The sequence below is a fragment of the Malurus melanocephalus genome, unplaced genomic scaffold (genome assembly GCF_030028575.1).
Source record: "Malurus melanocephalus ecotype Western Australia unplaced genomic scaffold, MMel_1.1 scaffold_11, whole genome shotgun sequence".
Classification (NCBI taxonomy): Eukaryota; Metazoa; Chordata; class Aves; order Passeriformes; family Maluridae; genus Malurus; species Malurus melanocephalus.
Window position 1 is genome coordinate 1,676,587 of NW_026623243.1, and position 19,992 is coordinate 1,696,578.

Below are 19,992 nucleotides of genomic sequence, written 5' to 3' on the forward strand. Positions count from 1 at the left end.
CAGTTCAACTGCTTTTAACAACATCATTAAGTGCCTGTTTGCATTTTTAGGCAATGATGTGACTTGGAAAGCTGATAAGGCCTCTTGTTTCACATGAACTCTAAGTGGACTCTTAGGAACAAAATTCAGTTCTAGATACATGTATGAGCATGAAACGAAACCCACAGTCTACAGGTCCAGTCAACCTGACAACATTTATTTTAAAAATRGTTATTAATACTCAGACTAATACTAGATTATTCCCACTCTCCTTCTCACCCTTTTTACCTAGCTATGAAGCAAAAGAAGTTAATCTTTAGGCATTGTTGAAATTTTTTTCTAAAACCCTTAAAAGTAATGTTGTTATTAAATGCATATTCTAGATAGAATTGTTATGCTACCCCTGTTGTTAAATAATGTGAGTTTTTTAGGAGCATTTATTGTTCCAAATGCATTTGTGACACGGCATAGAACTATGGCTCTAATACATATCAGGACTTTGTCTTAAAGTCATTAAATACTGATGTTAATAACTGCACTGTAATTAATTAGGAAATATGCATTCTAATTATTTTGCCAATAGTTTGAAAAAAACCCCAAATCAAATCAGTTCTGTATTTGAGAACATGCTACATTTTATTCAAGTGGCAACCCACATATCTTTTGGGATTTCCTGAGGCATTTCTCTCTTGATGCAGTGGAAGCTGAATTATGTTTATCAGGAATAAAATTGTAAATAAAAATATCATTTTTAGATACGAATAAGAATATTATATAATATAAGAAAATAAGAAGCTGAGAACAGCTGAGCTTTCTCTCCACCTCAAAGCAAATGCTGCTTTACATAAAGTATAGCACTCTCCCTTAAATTCCTTCCACTACAAAGACCTTGGTTTCATTTTTAATTCAAATAAAACCAAAGCTTACGTGTCTCTCTGAATTATTTACCCAAATGTRTCTGCTTATAGTTCTCCCCCTTGTGATGCAGCCTGTCACTCCTTCTGTCCCCAAGAACATTTTCTGCACGGCTGGGGACGAGCTCTGGCTGCCMAGAAGGAGCAGGACCCAGGAAGGCTCCTGATGTCGATGCCCACCCCYTGAGTTCAGGGTGACAGAGCAAGGCTCCTCTGGGCTTTTATATTTAGCAGAAGTTTTGTGTGGCACAGGAGGGGTTTGGCAGGAGCTGGACTGCAAATCCTGGTGTCATTCTCCTCTCCATCACAATTATATAAATACACAGGCAGGCAGCCTTTGTCAGATGGAAGGAATCAATAGCTGCTGACTCATGGCAATTGTKGCACCTCTCCTGTGATCTCCATTTCTCAAACAGCAAGTGAAACTTCAATTTCAAGTAAAACAAACAATATTTCAATTTTTTTTGCTCTTCACCACTTTAGTCAGGGAAATGCAGTATTTTCTACTGATTTATCTGTTTCTTCCACCCTTCCACTGTGTGTTCAGCTYTATTTTTTTACTATAGGTAAAATATTTTACCTATCTACCTACCTACAAACTATAGGCAAAGATCTTGCCTACCTATGTATTCAACCCAAATAYATGTAAAAGCATGTGTGTATTTTACTCTTACATACTGATATTTTTATTAACATTAAACTGGGAAGTTATTCTTTGCATGGTATTTTTGAATGGATAGAACAAAAAGACTGACGGGAAAAAGAATCCTCACAAATTATGCCTCAGTTTGCTTTATATTCTGATGCAGATAAGAAAAAAGGAAATGCTTAAGTGAAGTGAAAGAAAAGACCCAGAAGAAGAATGAAAAGAAGAAAGAAAATAAAGGAGAAGGTATATCACTGCAGATCTGTCAAGGCTGAGCTGCACAGAGCTGAGGGCCCAAGGGGTTGCTAACCCTTGCAAAAAAGGCAAGTGTGCATTAGGGAGGAGGTGGGTGGTACCTGCATTAGCAGCCACTCTCCAAAGRAAAAAATTCATCTAGAAACACATGGAGAAAGAGGCATTTCAAACATGTGGCAGACTGGCTTCCACTCCTGAACCTACAGGCCGAGATAATTTGGCTTAAAAAAAGAGACAGACGTAAGGCCAAATATGAAAAGCTGTTTAATTTTACCCTTTGTCCTATAATTTATTTTAGGCAAGTGAATCAGCCTTTGTTTTGGATGAGCTGTTGCTGAGATGTGGCAGGTGCTCAGGAAGAGCTGTGTGTGCCAGGTGATCCGGGGCTGTGCTCTGGGATGGGACCCTGAGTGCAGGGCACTGGCACAGCGTGGCTGGGGTCCTGACAGGGGCTGGGGACACCTGGGGRCACTCTGCCCTRTGGCACAGCKGSCACAGCTGCTAAATTCTGCATCCTCTAGCAGAACTACTGATGATGCTGGGTAACAGTCAGTAATCTGAAGTTATTTCAGCCTTTCCCCTTGTAGGAGTGATGTTCAAGCCCTTGCTGACCCCACAGATGTGAGCAAAACCTTATCTTTTCATGAAATTGCGGGACCTTCCCTGACAGTAAGTATCAGCCAGACACTTGAGAGTGGCTCAGGTCTCAGACACCATCTCATCTGCTCAATGATGAAAAGAATCTGCTGAGTAAAAGRCAAGAAAAAAAGGGAGTCATGCTGCAAGCTGGAGAGATCTTCTGTACATGCCTCAGCCTTGGGAAGCCTTAGTTTGGAGCTCAGTCAAGGATGAGACACAGGCCCATAGGAAACTTGCCTTTATTATTTCCAAGGCTCAGGGAGCTACTTGTTTCCTATTTAATTCAAATAGCTCAGCAGATTCGGGGACAAATGTGGCAACAATAGTAACAAAAATGTCTGTAGTTGTTCCAATARTTCTCTGTACTTGTTTCCTGCATTTGTTTCAAAYTTATTACTTAAATGGCAACAGTCATGCTTGAGAAGATGAGGAAGCTCAGGGTTTCCTTCTTTTACACTTCACAATTCCCACAGGGGGATATGGACATTTTTGACCTCTTGGTCTGCATTGTTAGGATACACAAATGCCCTTGACCATCATGGTTCTCTGTATAGGGACTCCTTCTATCCCTCTCTATACATCTGATGGGAGTTTGACTGTCACTGAGGTGGCATGTAGCTCTTGAGGCTGTTGTCATGCTGAAATGCTTTAAAAACCTCTTTATGGAGCTGTGATGTGGCTGGGCCCTTCTTCCCTTCTTTGGTCACTCACACCAACCCATGGCACACAGACASTGGGATCAGGAAATGGTGACCCCTGGGGTCTGCTTGCAGGTGTCTTGTTCAAGGAATAGCAAAGACWGAGCACTGCATTTAGATTTAGGGAGGATTATGAACAAGTGATAGAATAATGAAATTAGTTTGGGAAAGACCATTAAGGTTATTGAATTCAGCCATTAACTCAGCACTGACAAGTCCAGCACTAAGCCATGTCCCTAAGTGCCACATCTACATATCTTATAAATACCTCTAGGAATGGTGATTCAACCACTTCCCCAGGCAGCCTATTCCAGTGCTTGAACAACCTTTCCATGAAGAAATTTTTCAGGTAGTTGTTGAGAGCAGTAATGTCTCTGCTCAGTTTCCTTTTCTCCAGGCTCAGCAACCTCAGTTCCCTCAGGTTGTTCTCCAGATCCTTCACCAGTTTTGCTGTCCTTCTCTGGAATTGCTCCAGCCCCTCAATGTCTTTCTTGTACTGAGGGGCCCAGAACTGAGCACAGGATTTGAGGTACAGCCTCACCAGTGYYAAGTACAGCAGGACAATCACTGCCCTGGTCCTGCKGGCCACACCATTGCTGATCCAGGCCAGGATGCCATTGGYCTTCTTGGCYACCTGGGCACAGCTGGCTCRTGTTCAGCCTCTGTCACCACCACCCCCAGGWYCTTTTTCCYTGGGCCCTTTTCCAGCCACTCTGTYCCCAGCCTGTAGYGCTGCCTGGGGTTGTTGTGACCCAGCTGCAGGACCCAGCCCTTCACCTTYTGAACCTCCTGCACTTGGCCTTGGCCATCGATCCAGCCTGTSCAGAGCCCTCTGCTGAGCCTTCCTACCCTGCAGCAGATCAACACTCCTGCTCAGTGTGGGRTCATCTGCAAACTGAGGGTGCCCTCGAWCACCCTGTCCATGTCATTGATAAGGGCATTAAACAGGACTGGCCCCAGCACCAAGCCCTGGGGAGCACCACTAGTGACCAGCTGCCAGCTGGATTTGAGTCCATCCACCACCAATATTTGGACTCAGCCATCCAGTCAGTTTTTAAAATAACTCTTCCTTTTGTTTGCTTGATTTTGCCCACATCCCCATGCAGCAGTGACCTAGATGTCCCTTCTGCTAATGCCTGTCGCTGCCGAGTCCAGAGTGTGTAACTCTCAAAACACAAYTTAATTCTTCTCAAACACCAGTCTCTGGTTGATCCCTTAGCAGGTCCCAAAAGCAGGTGATACAAAATTATTACAGAAAGAGCCCAGATGCTTACAAGTAATGCATCAACTTTTAAAATTAATTTATTTACTTATTTTTCAATTACATGATGAGCGTTTAGGTAAAATTCTGCCCTCATCTGCAAATGGCCTCAGTTTCTCATTAGTTAAAAGCCCACTCATTAGGAGGAGCACATTCCTGGGACACACACATCAGCTGTTGTAAATTGTTGCAGCAAAGTTTTCTGCTATTCATTGATTTTATAGAGGTAAGTGCCATGTTATTTACTCAATTAACAATCTGTAAACACAAAGTTTTCACTTCTGCTTGTAGTCTACCAATTAGGAAGGATTTATGTGTTGTTTTCTGTATCATGTCAATTCTAAACTATATTTTATTTCTTGGTTTGTATTTTTATATGTCAAATAGCTATTTGGTGCTTAACACTCCAATGTGTAATAGCAATTTTAAGTTAGAAATGAGATATTGAAATGCTGTTTSTGAATAAAATTCACATTAAAAAGAAGAGTAATATTTTTACTTAAGGATATTTCAGAATTTGATTTATCAGTTTACTACTTAAATGCACTGGGCTTGCAACTCAGAGGGCAGCTAATTGTACGCTGCTCGTGTATTTAATCCCATATGAATAATAAAAAAACCTTCTTTCATTAGAAGCAAAACATTTAGGGGAATTGTTTCAAAATGGCAATCACACCTACAAACAGTGCATTTTCAAATAATCTCAAAGGAGCCCAACTGAAGATGCAGTTTGTTGTTTGAAAATGAATTTTATTCATTAATGATTTGTGTCAATGTATTGTGCTGGCTTTTTGTAGAGCTTAAGGTATTTTAAATTCATTTATTTGAAACAATGTAAGCAACAGACTAAGCCGTTTATTGGCATGCAAATAAAGTGTAATGTTAATTTCACCTCAAATGCTTTACTCGTACTTTCCAAATTGTCCTGAGTTTCTGATGCCAAAGTGTAATATTCCCTTTTGTGCTATCCAAAGAATAGGAATTATTTACTGCAAGCAGAGATTTACAGTGGAAATACACAAATGTTTTAAGAGTTTGCCAACATATTAGGATTTTTTAGCTAACTAAAGAACACATTTTTCCTCTCACAAGATTATAAAGGCTTAATAACTCCATGAATTCAACTGGAATATTTCCAGATTTGCACCCCTCAATTAATTTCAATTCAATTTTCTTGAATTACACTATCTGAAAGCATAATTTATCTTTGTGTGAGCTGAAGTTAATTTAGCTTAGAGCATTTTCTCAGGAATAAGCCAAGGCCTGATTGTAGGCATTCTCTCTGTTATCAATTTGACTTAATTTTATCTCTTATAAGTGCCTCTAATAACAATAAACCTTTCAGAAAATGAATGTGTGAATTTAGCAGATGGCATGAAAGAAGCTAAACTATTTAAAATTATTTGCAACAATATAAACTMATGTATTATTTATTGTACTGTACTACCCATTCATACATTCTTATGAGCTATTAAAATTCCATGCCAGAAGGTAGGATGTATTCTATTAGTGCCAATTAATGTTCATGGTCTTCACTTAAGAGTATTTAATAATAAAATTAGAAGGAAAATCTATAAGGGAGAAGAAAGAGGGAAAGGGAGAGCTTCTTTACAGAAGGCTGGTGGTTRGCACTTTAATTTTCAGCCATTGAAGGTCAGAGCCAGAAGAGTGTACGGAACAATGCTGAGGATATTATTCTTAATTATTCAGGGAATTTAGGCTTTAACAGCTCTGACAATCAATAYAGCTACTCTAAAAGGTATAACTCACCAATTTATTTTTTCCCTTTATTCTTTGCAAGTGGGGGRAAAATATTAAATTGCATATAATATTCATACTTTTGACATACATTTTGCAATTTTAAATATTGGAATATTTTTTCCTGGAAAAAAGGCCTTTGTCTTCAGTTTATAATACAATAGAAGATGGTCTGGAGTTGAAAATAACAATGCATCAGGCTTTTACATAAAAAATAGATCAGTGTTTCATGTATTAGATGCAAGCTAAATCATGTATTTGATATATAAAATGGTATAATACTCCAGATGTTATGTGGTTTCTTCCACTCACAAAATACTTCCTTTGCTCAATCCTTCAGAACTGAAAAATTGTTTGTGGCATATATATATTTAATCTCCCTCTACTGCACAGACAGATTTAAACCATATTACATTATCTTTCCCTGGTATTCAAAGTGTCATCAATAATCTGCAGTGATTTAAAATGACAGCACAATMTTTTAACTAGAGCAATACTGGGAATCATGACCTGTATCTTTATTTTCCTCTGTCACTGTGCTCARTAGCCCTCAATCTTTCTGGCACTAAACCAACGACTTGGCATAAGAAATAATGTGTGTGGACATGCAAGAGTCTGGCCTCTAATGATGAGACAGAGGCAGATGAGGACAGATCAGGACATATGAAGTATTRAAATGGTTATTTTTAATAGAAGAATTGCAAGCTCCATGAGAACAATATCTTCTCAATGCCAGTTCTTTTCCCTTTCATTCCCATGCTCCCTTGCAATCTTTTCTCTCAGTCTAAGGCATGACACAAGCTGCCCATAACAGAAACTCTAAAACTAAACAGGAAATGCCTGAGCAGACCTCTGCCCCAAATATGACTTACTGTGAATCTGTGATATCACCAAAGAATGTCCTCTGGCATTTTCCATTTGCTTTTACGTGAATAATCCACAGCTCACAAAAATGTCAGSAGTGAGAGCATATGCCTGGATCCCCATCTCTGTGGTCTTTGAATTTCTTTTCACATATTTTCCACAAAAATAAAGAGATGCTACTCCATGCTTTGCAACCTGGTATTTATGCTCACCTCTYGGATCTGAATTGTAATATGTCTGTATTTTACATGTTTATTTTAAAACATATTGTATCATATGTTTATTTCTGAACTTTGATTGAYCTTTAAGGAAGATTACAAGCATAGAATCRTAAAACCACAGAATTATGGAATKGTTTGTGTTGGAAAAGACTTTAAATATCAGCCAGTTCCAATCCCCCCTTTCCTGGGCTGGGATGCCACCCACTAGATCAGGCTACTCARAGCCACATCCAACTTGGCCTTGACCATTTCCAGCTATGGGGCATCCACAACTTCTCTGGGCAACCCCTGTTCCAGGGCCTCATCACCCTCATGGTGAAGGATTTGTTCCTTGTATCTGATCTAAACTTACCCTTTCAGTTTGAAGCCACTCCCCCTTGTCCTGTCACCATGTGCCCTTGTAAATGTCCCTCTCCATCTCTCTTGTTGGCCTCCATAAGGTACCAGGAGGCTGCTCTCGGGTGTCCCCAGAGCCTCTTCTTCAGGCTGAACAAGCCCAGCTCTCTCAGCCTGTCCTTACAGGAGTGGTGCTCTGAGCATCTAAGAATATTTATAACCCTCTTTGGGACAACCTGCTACAAATCCATGTGCTTCTTGTATTGGGGATCCTGGAGTTGGAGGCAGAATTCCAGGTGGGGTCTCATGACCTCATGAGGGCAGAGTAGAGGCAGAATCAGCTCCCCTGGACTGCAGGTCTATTCTCTTCATGCAGAGGGTATGGTTGGCTTTCTGAGCTGCAAGCACAAGCTGCTGGGTCATGCTAATCTTCTCATCAACCAACACCCCCAAGCCCTTCTCTTCGGGGGTTATTGTTCTTGTTCACTTTTTAACTTGGAATCTAATTGGAGAAATATAACTGGAGAATTACAAGGATGTGTGAGTCAATAGACTGAAAACTGGTAGTTGTGAGGAGGCAGTGGATGCTTAATCTCTCTCTAATGCAGTTTTATATTTTTGGACCACAGAAGGTTTCAGGATAGAATACTTCTGGTGAGAWGGACAAAGGTATTCTCTCCTCATTTTACCAGCTTACTAATGYAAGCTATTAATCAACAAAACCAGGAAAAACAAAACATTTTGAATAATTTTGAAACAGGAAAATTAAAAGCAGAGGCAGGCTGGACAGACTTGGTCTTTCCTTTATTCCCTAAGAAGACTGAAATATAAATACATGTGTAGATAAACACATTGTAAATACATGTTATATACATATAAATTGCACTTCATAGAGAATAATGTATCCATGCACAAGATTTTTCAAATTATTTGCAAGGTAATTTGAAATGTGATTGTATGGAAAAAAAAAAAAAAAGCTTAAGTGCAGTTAAAAAGCGTGTATTTCTTAACCATAATAATGACTTGTACACCAAACGTGGTCAGCCTACATTCAAACAGGGACACTTCTTCTAGGCCCCAATTTTATACATTCCTCAGTGGAATTCAAACAATTCAGTTTCATTATTTCCCTTTTTAAGTGTCATCAGATTTTATCTCTCCTCCAAGGAAAATGATTTCCCACAGATATGAGAATATGAGAAATATGTTTGCCATGAAACAAAGTACAGAGCTGCACTCAGCAACTGCAAGACAGGAGTCAATAGCACATATGAGAGGCTGAAAATAAACTTGGAAAATTATTGTAAATCTGGTTTAGATCATAAAGCATGACTCGTTTCTGTTGGAAAAGATCATCTTTCCACTGATTTAACTGTACTGTTTCCTACTCTGGATTTTAAATTATATTTGTCAGATACTGCTTAATGAGAGAATCATAAGGGGCTGTTACCATAGGAACTACAGATATTTTTTTAAAGTTTGCTTCTGAATTCTGAAGTATTTATTGAGTTTGGTGACAGATGTGCAGTATAACTCATACTTCACTATTAAACCAATTGTGTTATAGCTAATTGTATGGACCATACTTCAAGGCAGCACATGGATGAGTATAAAATGAGAGAATTATTTTGCTGGCTGTTATGAAGTTGTGTTGTCTGGTTATATGATCATATATAACATAAAAATAATAATCAGCAGCAGCTTCAATGTCATGTGTTGCAAAAAAATGCTGGGAAAATCAATAAAGACCATCAGGGAAGAAGAACTGTCCATCTACAGAGCACCATTGGTCTGTACTGAAGCACATGGTGTGTAAATAGGTCTCTTTAGCATAAGAGTCTATATTTTTATTAATTTTAAGTGGTATATTTTGGAACAAAAGTGTGCAATCAAAATGCCTAGTTCAGTTATTTTCAACTATTTGGAAAGCAAAATATAATGGAATTCTGGCTAATAAACACAGTTGAATGGAGGCTGGACTAACTTAACAGCAGTTGCTTGTGAAAAGTGTGTTCTTGTTTCTTTTTACAAAAATTATGAAAGGAATATGCAAAAATTATTTTTCCTATTCAAGAAATGGCAAAATCCACGCTTACTAAAGGATATATTGAAATCCAGCCACAACCTGCTTCATCCTAAACTGCATAACAGAAACTGAGGCAAATAGAAAACTGCATTATTTTGTGCAGTGAAAATGTGATCCAGAATTTCCTGAATACAACAAAAAAAACCTCATCAGCTTCAAGAGATTTATGATCAGGCCCCCTTTCATTCACTTGTGAAGAACTCATTTTTGTTTTTASAATATAGAGCAGAAACTCTGAGAGCGTATTCTGCTTTGAAAACACTGTAGTGCCACAGAAAGCTATCTGCATCTTTGAGAAGTTAAACTGACCATGATAATGTGTCATTGAATAAAAAAAAAAGAAAAAAAAGAAAGAATTTGAATCAAAGTTGATAATGAGCTTCAAGGAGGAATCGTTAGTGTCTGTGCTCATTAAAAAACAGGGATTAAAGCAGTCCAATTAGTGTCCATGCATGAGAGCAAAGGACAAAGTCCAAAGATAGAGCAATGGAAATTGTAATAAAAGATGATTTGTTCTTGTTTAGAGGCTCCTTCATGCAATTGTGGAACAACAGGTAATTTATTTTCTCCACATTCAGAACTATAGGCTTATGTGTTTATTTGAAAACTTGTTTACTTGCCTTCAGAAGACTTTTTAAAGAAAAAGCATCTGTAATTCCCATCTTCAAATAGCATCAGAATTAAKTGCAGATTAATTCAACTAGATTGGAGCTTTTTCAAATGACAATTTTTTCTTCTAATTATCTCCCTTTAAAGGAATTGTGTATATCGTAAGGTTTTCTGTGTGGAATAGAAAGTAGCAGGGAAAGTGAGATGCTTTGCCATGAAATACAGTACTTTAATTGCAATGAGATGCTTTAGCCATTTAAAAGGTAGGYTGTTATCTGTGTTATCTATGTTATCCATGCACTCACCAGTTTAGATTAATAGAGACAGCTGGGTGACTAATTCCATGTATTTTTAAATAAGGAATTTATAGCAACTTTCAGAGGTATCAAGTATCACTTGAGGATCCTGAATAACTGTCCTTGACCAGACCCTAACTTCTGAACAACCTGAGCAGTGTCAGACAGATTTATGTCTCTTTTTGTGAGATTCATCTTGTAAGTGCAGAAATCTGCATGTCTAGATTTGAGCAACATGTCAGGCCTTCTTCACACTTTCAAAGATTTGGTCAATCCAGTCAAAAGACCCTTGAGAATTATTTGACATTTCCTGAGATAAACATTTTAATTTTGTCACTTGAGGTGTTTTTTTTGTACATAGTTCTGAGTGACCAGCTCTGGGGGTGGGCCAGGTGACCTCCAGAGGTCCCTTCCAACCTCAACCACTCTGTTTTTTAAAGTCTTGTCGAGGACAGTAACAAGAATTGCCCAAGAACTAAAAATATGTAACTTAAAATTACCCTGCAATATTATCTCCTGAACTAACTCTGTTATGATTTATTTTCTGCAATGTTCTRATGTCTAGGGCTCTCAGATCTGGACAAGAGCTGTACTGTATTAGTCATTAATATCTGACAAAATGATCTAATTATATGTACATAATAACAAACAATCCAGCATTTGGATTGAGGGAATAGGCAGCTGGGATCTTTTCACAGATTTGTGGTACACAGAAATTCACCAAGGATCTTTTGTTCTTGTGCTCTTCTCATTTCATCTGAATGATCACTTTTTGAAAAAGYCTCTGTTTATATTATGGATTCGGTCACATGTACTGCAAATAAATTCAGTCTAAATAATGAAAAATTAGTTACCTATGTAAAAAGATATTTTTCTGCATTCAAAGAAGGAGTGCAGAGTACTGTGATTCCTGGAAGGAAAAAGTACTTTCTGTAGCTTATTTGTTTTTTTGGTTGGCTGGTTCTCTCATTGTGCTGAGTTGAATGTTACCAAAAGCAAATCCAACCAAAAGACATTCCCTTATCATCAAATCTGCCTCCATGCTGCCCTTCTAACATCTTCCCTTGGTTTTGTTTTCAGGGACACATCCGAGCGATTCCCCCATGGATGTTGGGGTCAGGCAGCTGGCAGTGATGGCCCTGCTGGCTCTGGCTGACGCTCGCCTGCCCAAGCCAGCGCGGGCCCCTCTGGTGCTGCACAAACCTTTCGTGGTGGTTTGGAACGCGCCCACCGAGCAGTGCAGGCTGCGCTACAAGGTGGACCTGGATCTYGGTGTTTTCGACATTGCAGCCAACATCAATGAGACCTTGAGTGGGTCCAATGTGACAATCTTCTACCACACTCATTTGGGATACTATCCCTACTATTCAGATAACGGGGATCCCGTTAATGGAGGAGTGCCCCAGAATGAAAGCCTTATCAAGCACCTTAGCAAAGCCAAGTCTGACATTGACTACTGCATACCCATGAAGAAATTTCAGGGACTTGCAGTCATTGACTGGGAGAACTGGAGGCCCCAGTGGGATAGGAACTGGGGCAATAAAAGCATTTATAGAAATAAATCTCTTGAGATTGTTAGGAGACGGCATCCTCGGTGGTCAGAGGACAAAATTAGGAAAGCRGCTAAAGAGGAATTTGAAAATGCTGGCAGGAGTTTCATGAATAACACCATYCTTCTGGCTGAGCATATGAGACCAAACGGTTTGTGGGGTTACTATCTCTACCCAGACTGCTACAATTAYGATTACAAAGAACACCCCCAGACATACACAGGGAAATGCCCACCCATTGAGTCTTTCCGCAATGACCTCCTGCTCTGGCTGTGGAAGGAAAGCACCGCTCTCTACCCTTCTATATACCTGGATTATGTACTGAAGTCAAGYACAAATGCACTAAAATTTGTTCACTATCGGGTTAAAGAGGCAATACGTGTTGCCTCCATTGCTAGAAAAGACTATGTTTTGCCTGTGTTTGTTTACTCCAGACCATTTTATGCCTATACGTTTCATGTTTTAACAGAGGTAAGCAGAKAGACTTATTTRGAAATTTAGAAATTAGAAATAACYWCTTAGMAAAAATATGTTCTARAGGCTTTYCCCWTRTAAAAGCACTTAGATTTGTTTTTCATATTTAGGCAGCCCATGAGAGGAAGTACTGTAGTCATAGTACAAAACTCTATGCCTTTCAAGAGTTAATATTGCAGTGGTTTGGTCTACCTCTGTGAGATAACATTGTATATTTTTAATGAGGGTAATTTAGAAAGAAAGTACAAAGAAATAATTTCCTTAAGGAAGTAATTCATTCTGATATTTTAATTCTTCAGGCCAGCTTGAGAAGTGAACTTGACATGTTTTGTGAAGTTTAAAACTAATTAGTGCAATAGAAAGATAAACTTTAATGAGAAAGGAGCCTCAGGGCTTTTYTGTTTCTTTATGCAAATGTAAATTCATTCAGTATAGAGATAAACTAGTCAAGTAAAGTAATCTGGCCTGGAGTTCCTAACTCCTGCACAATGAGCACTGACCACCTATCTCACTTTTGAGAAGTATAACAACTTCACATACAACATTTAGTACTAAACCCTGGAGTCCTTTTATCAAAGAAACCATGGTTCTGAGTCATACATTGTTCCATCAACCAATGATCAAGTGCAACAAACATATACAGAGACACTGATGATAAATTATATATGTGCAAATATCAGACTTTCTGGATATGTAATGATGATTGTTTTTCTGACTTTGTTTTTGCACATAATAGGGAGGCACAGATGCTTATTCATTTCTGTAGTAGTTGTATCAAGTTCCAAAAGTTTTTGTTTTTTTTTTTTTTTTGCTTTCTGTCAATTCCATGAGACGAAAAAAAGTCTGGGGCAGGGAAGTCATGGAAATAATGCCTTGATGCCAAAGGGCATCTGGAGGTGCTCCATCCCTTTATTTTATGGAGAGCTGGGTGAGACATTGCTTCTACAGCTGCCAGAGGCAAGTCCTTGACTCAAACCAGAACAGAAAAAGGAAGAGAAGAGGCAAAGGAAAAGGCAAAGTTCATTCCAGTGAACCACAGGCTGTGGGGGGCTTCAGCCTGGAGCTGGAGCTGAGGAGGTGCAGCAGATCCCTGACAGCCTGAGAAATGTTTCAGGCTGACCCCGGGAAACAAATTGTGCATAGAAGTAATCATGAATTTGGTCTGGCTCATTTTCAGCAACCAGGAACTCTCTGGAGCTGTTTYCTCCGTGGAAATCACAGATCCTAGCTGACTCAGAAATCGTGGGCAGATAGGACAGTCTGGTCCTGAAGGCAAGGGGGCACTGGSGTCAGTACAGGCAGGATGTCACCCAGAACACCTTCACTGAAGAACTCAGGCTAGGAAATACGTGAGAATTCTTTAAATGCAGTCTGTATCAACACATTTTTATAGAATTAATTAGTCCCTTGATCAATATAAAAGKACCGTGGATGTTACTGAAAGCTACAAAAACTAGAATGCTGTTACGAGTTATGAGTGAGTTCAAAATCTGTGGCAGTATATATTTACCTTTTTTACCTGTTTTGCCTTAAGCTGTTTTCTGAACAGTATGGTTGTAATTTGGAGTCATGCTCCTCTCAGGTTACATTCTTTAAGTCACCAGTCTGTTTTCAGTAGCATGTAGCAGTCACTTTTGGATGCTTTAAAGTTTGCTTTAGGGCTCTGCAGTCAGGAAAGATCTTTGCATAGCCAGAGAAACATATTTGGATTATTCTACACTGCATATTTTCTAATAAGGACAGCATGGGCTGGGTACTCAGCATGGGAAAGGGCTTAATGTGTCCAGACTAYACACATCATCTGTGAGAACAGCTTGGGGTCTGACAGAAGCTTGCAGGGTTGCATTTAAAAACCTTCTATGTAGGAATGATCCAGAAAATAATGTTCTTGTTTTCTTTCATAGCCAGGGAGMCACCAGGATGATTTAAAAGTGGTTTTGTATTTTCAGATTTTAGACTAGATTGGAGTTTCACATTTTTTGGCCCATGTCATGCCCCTAAGGGATGTTCACAAAATTACAAACAAGGCATGAAACCTCTGAGCTCCAGAAACAATGTGCATGACAGTGACATGGAAAAATACCAGTGTAGAACAGTGACATCCAGGATAAATGGCCATAGAAAAAATTGGGATAGTGGGAAAATGGGATAATTACCTGACCTCTGTCAKGGACTGGGCCAGGACAACCACAGCCTTGCTCCATCAAACTGTGCAAGAGCTGTACATTCTGTTCCAACAGGAACACTACTGACACATTCAAGGCTTGTGAGCAGCCCCTTCTGCACACAGGGCTTATGTGAAATGGCACAGTGGAGTCAGATAGGAAGAATGGTTGTGAGTCAGAGTCACTGAGGGAGTGACACAGGTCTGTCAAACCTTCAGAAAGATGAAAGGCCCAGGTCCCAGACAGAGACTGTAGCTCTGTGTGCTGTACCTTTCACCCTGACTGCATCCAGAAATCAGGCGAGTTGTGCATAAGGTGTCTGACAAATTACTCCTGCTTTTTATCTTGGAAACTTARTAAGTTCTGAATTGGGGTCCAAATCATTATGAGCAGTTTTTGTATTTGCTAGAAATGTGTATAAGCATTTTGCCATCTGCAGGGTATTTAGAAACTTTCTGCCTTGACAATTCACTACTAAGTGTGTGGGAGAGGGAAGTTGCACAGTAGCATATGTGCTTCCTGACTAGATGGCTGAAGTCATTAATMCAGCAGGATGACAGCTGACAGATGATTAATAACAGATAACAATCCTCTTGTTCCCCTCCAGGCAGTCTTCTCTGATGCTCAGGTGTGCATTCGTACAGAGACCACTCCCTGAGCCATGCCAGGCTAGCACTGCCATTGCTGAATGCAGAAAACTCTTGTTTTCTCTTCAAAATTCAAAGGAAAGATTACAGATGTACCTATTTTTCTTTCCTCAACATGTAACTAGAACTGACTGTCTTGTTTCGTCCCAAGCGCCAAAACAGAAATGGTTTAGTTCACCTCCTATTTTTTTTTTTTTAATGCCCAGTGGAGCGACTTGGGAGATCTAAACACCAAGAAACACTGACAGACACTGGAGCCTCCTCCTCCCTGCTAAATCAGCTGTCCATTTGGACATAGCCCAGCATACTCTTGAGGATCTTAGGAAGCTGCACACTGCCCCCAAAAGCTTGAACAAGAAKGTGCATCACACCAGAAAGGATTGTTGACTTTTAATCATCTGGAGAAGCATCACTTGCCTATGTCTGATACAAAGAGCAAATTAGGATTCTCCACCTAAACAGAGGCCAAGACATTGACATTTAAAATATCTATCTTTTTAAAAAGTGCAGGTTTTCTTCCATGCAAGGCTTTTCTTACTCCCACACAGAAGAGCCACACCAGTGAGCCCCAGCCAATGCTGAGCTGCGCTGTGTGAGGAGGGGCAATTCATCCAATCCCAAAACCAGGAYTGCTGTGCCTGAGGCTGCAAGTGGAGTTCATGTACCTCACTCAGTTCTTCATGGAGGCACCTCCTTACATCTGTTCCCAATTTGCCACTCTCAGCTATTAGGAGAGGCACATATCTTCTCTTCTCTCAAAATACCCAAATGAGGAATGAAATCTTTATTTTCTAGCTCTGGTGAGAGCACCTGCCTCTGGTGCAGAAGGTCTTGGCTCTGTTCTCTTCCCAGCCTGCTCAGGATGAATCCAGCACCCTGTATCAGGCACCAGTAAAGAGTTAAGGGGTCATCAGACCAAAAAGAACAAGTGATAAGAGAGCAAAAATAAAAGCGAGGGTGTAGCCTCCTGTCCTTAGGTCATTTGGGGAAAGCCCTTTTGTTGATGGCTTTTGAGCTACTGAGCCTGGCACATTCATTCAGTARAAGACATAATTATGCCTAGAAATGACAGTCAGAAACCTTACATCTTTCTTTGTGGGTGGGTTACCTAATTATTAAGACAAATATATAATAAGCTGCAKTTGGGTTCCCAGTTATTTCTCTTTCTCTCCTTTGAACCTTCCTTGACCCGGTGCAAAGGGAAATAGCATAAGACAGAAATGTCATTTGAAACCTCATGATAAAGGCAACCCCTTCTGGAAGGTTAGCTGGAGATCATGTATTAGACCAGGTCTTTCTGTTTCTCTCTTCTTCTGGGAAGGACTCTTGATGTTTTAAAGAATACAAAAATAGGAAATGTAAGGGGTAAGGAAAGTGTTTAAATYAAATCCTATACAATAGTTTTGCAGTGAACTGCTGTTTTCACCAGCATCCAGCACCTGTGCAGCTGCTGTAAGAGTCCTTTAAGAATCCCTAGGAAAACATACCTTCCWATAAAATGGCAGATTTTGACCTTAGCCCAAGATAAGTGCTCAATTTCTCAGTGTTGTCAAGGTGGTGATTCTAGATTACAGGAAAGTGGAAGAGTAGGTGCCTCAGGGACTTCAGGTATGAAATCTTTTTKAAGATTTAACAGCATTTTTTTAGACACAATATTCATAATCTCAGAGAATGGCTTTAAGACACTTGCAAAACACACTGCCATGCTGTTGGCAAAGCGCTCGTGACTCCTCATCTACATTCAGGCTGCTCTGGTAGAGCTGTATTATTGTTATCGCTACAACTCGGCTCCTTATTTCTTCAATTCTAAAAGTGAACATGGTTAAATCAGTATGCAAATGTATGTGATTTGTGKTTTTTTCCCCTCACTTGGCACTTGTAGCAGGCAGAGAGATTCATTTTTCAAAGACATGTTTCCTGGACTAATGGCATTCCTGCTGGTAGAAGCAGCAGCCCCCACTCTGCTGGCATGGCTGAAACAGCACGAGTTAGAGCCCTGCCTAAAGCCTATCAACTGCAATTAGACACTGCAAGGGTGATCCAGTCGTGTGTGAGTGTACTTACCATGACTTGCCAAAAAGTGTTGCCTATGTAGGTTTGGTACGAATTCAAAGACTGGTAGATTGAACAGATCACTCCACTCTCACTCCACCAGTTGGGTTGGGGGAACCCTTATGAACCTTAAGGATTTCATTATTTGGTAGGTGCACTGATGAATGCCAGACCTTTGGAGAGATGCAGAAGAGCTTTCTAAACTAAACAGTGATTTTATTGTGAAGAACATGCTGCAGGATCAGTGTTACCTCTGGGGAAAAAAAGAAGTGATGGCCATATCCCAGTGCTTTTTTGCTTTTACTTTTGTATCTTTGTTCTTCTGATGTGTGGATTTGGCCTTCTTTTTCAGAGGGATCTGGTCAACACCATCGGGGAAAGCGCAGCTTTGGGAGCAGCAGGAGTTGTTCTCTGGGGCAGTATGCAATATGCCAGCTCTAAGGTAGGTCCTGGCAGTTTATCAGTTCTCAGAAATCACCTCAATACCTCTTTGACACCGCCTCCTGTGGCCCCTATCTACCTTTATCAAGGTCAGCCAGCAGCTGAGGATGAGCCCTGATGGCTCAGGACTGCTTCCAGCTCTATTTAGTTCTACACTTTTGTTAGGCTGATTGCTTTGGGCTGGTTGCATGCAGCTCGGTAGAATAATGAGTCCAGGTGAAGAGAAAAACATGTTTCAAAAAAAAACCAAAACCATACAAATATAAACACAGCTTGTTTTACAGTGTTCCACTTTGTAACGATGGCAGTTGTACAGATCAGCTGGGTAGGAAGGGAWCCTGGTGGTGAGGTGTTTTCTTCGGTGGTAAATAATGATACATGAAAACWATAGCCCAAGAAAATCCCTAGTTACTCCTCCCAGTTCTGCACTGTCACAAATATATCTTCTTGAAGTGATGTGGAGGGGATGGGAGGCAGCACTGGGGTTTCCCAGGAGGCATGGCAGGCCAGCCCTCATTCCTAAACCTGGACTGGGCATCGGTGCTCACTCTGCTTTTCATGCAGTCTGCTCTCCTACTCCTGAAGTCTCTGGCAAAGTACCACTGATTTGGTCAGACAAAGCAGGAAAAGTGAACTGGAACTTTCTGGCTGCAATTGCAGCAACTTCTGTGCTGGTTTATGAAAATTATGTGTCTCCTGGTAAACTGAAGGTATTGGAGAGCTCAGGGCCARAGTGGTGACTTAACCTGTGCTTTAAAACCTATTAGTCCTATGCACTTCTCCTCATCAGCAGTATCCAGAAATCTCTACTGAAGGAGCCAGTTAGTCCCAGATTACCATAGGAACCCTCTTTCTGCTTCCTGGGACTTCTCCCTCATCTCATACTGTATGTTCCTACCAGGCACTCAAATAGAAAATACCACAGAGATCAATACTTTTCTAATCTTATCCATGTAAAGGAGATAATTTAAACCCAATAGATCACTCCAGTRTGTAAATCCAACATGATTTATCTCAATGGATTACTTTAGCCAAGAACAGTTTAGAACTAGCATCTCTTTAGATGTATTAAAATTGGACATAATGCTAGATCCTGAGAAATGTGTCATGGTCTGTTGYTATTTACAGGAGAGCTGCTTAACTGTGAAACGCTACATTGATGGACCTTTAGGACATTATGTCATTAATGTGACCTCAGCAGCCAAACTCTGTAGCAAAGTCCTGTGCAAGAAGAATGGAAGATGTATCCGCAAAAACAGCGACTCCTCTGCTTACCTTCACTTGTCACCCACTGATTTTAAAATCCACAACCGTCACTCAGAGAGGGGCCCCAGGTTCCAGGTGACAGGTAAACCCAGCCTGGAGAGCATTGAAGCCATGAAGCAGAGATTCATTTGTCAGTGTTACCAGGGTTGGACAGGGATATTTTGTGAATTGCCTGACCAAAGGCTATTGGAGCACTGGGTTCATGTGGTGTTTAGTAGATCAAGAAAACAAAACCTTTTCATTTTCCTCTTAGGAGCCATGCAGGTTCTTCTGCTTTGTTCTGCACACTAAGGTCTTCTAAGGCAGTGAAAAGAAAGWAAAAAATGGTGCCTCTAAGAGTTCAGTTTCTTAGCAAATTTTTATTGCAACGGGAAAAGGCATTGTTGTTTAAATAATTTTATTCTGTTTTATTCATCTCCCACTCTTGGAACTTTTCTAGACATTAAAAATTTTAAAACAATTTTTTGYCTGCTCCTTTACTCCTAGCTTGAGTTTCACTCATATGTTCTACAGATAAAGATTCTGTTGGGGCAGAGGAAGTTTTACCTGAGTAAAAAAGTTGAATGAACTTGTACAAAGATTCAACCCTGTAGAAATTTAAGAAAAAAAAGAACACAGAACCTCTTTGTTTAAGGGCTGGGTAATTTGACATCGTGGTGAGGAGAGTCTTGTGGACCTGGGATTGCAAGCTGGGCTCTGCAGCTCTTGCTGAAATCAAGTGGCACATTGTGTGATCAGCTGCACTGTGCCCGGGGCCACATCCACTGATCCTACTGCTTCTGCATCAACAATGGGAAGAGTATGGAGTTATCCATCAGCACAGACTTTTAAAAAA

At 40.1% G+C, this 19,992-nt stretch overlaps 1 protein-coding gene across 1 annotated transcript; it reads left to right on the forward strand.

The window, feature by feature from the left end:
- The first annotated feature begins 11,665 nt into the window (after positions 1–11,665).
- Positions 11,666–19,448, forward strand: LOC130580646 (hyaluronidase-1-like). The gene is made up of 3 exons (XM_057378269.1): positions 11,666–12,583; positions 17,803–17,892; positions 19,020–19,448. The coding sequence occupies exons 1-3, from the start codon at positions 11,666–11,668 to the stop codon at positions 19,446–19,448; spliced, it is 1,437 nt and encodes a 478-aa protein (XP_057234252.1).
- Positions 19,449–19,992: the final 544 nt, after the last annotated feature.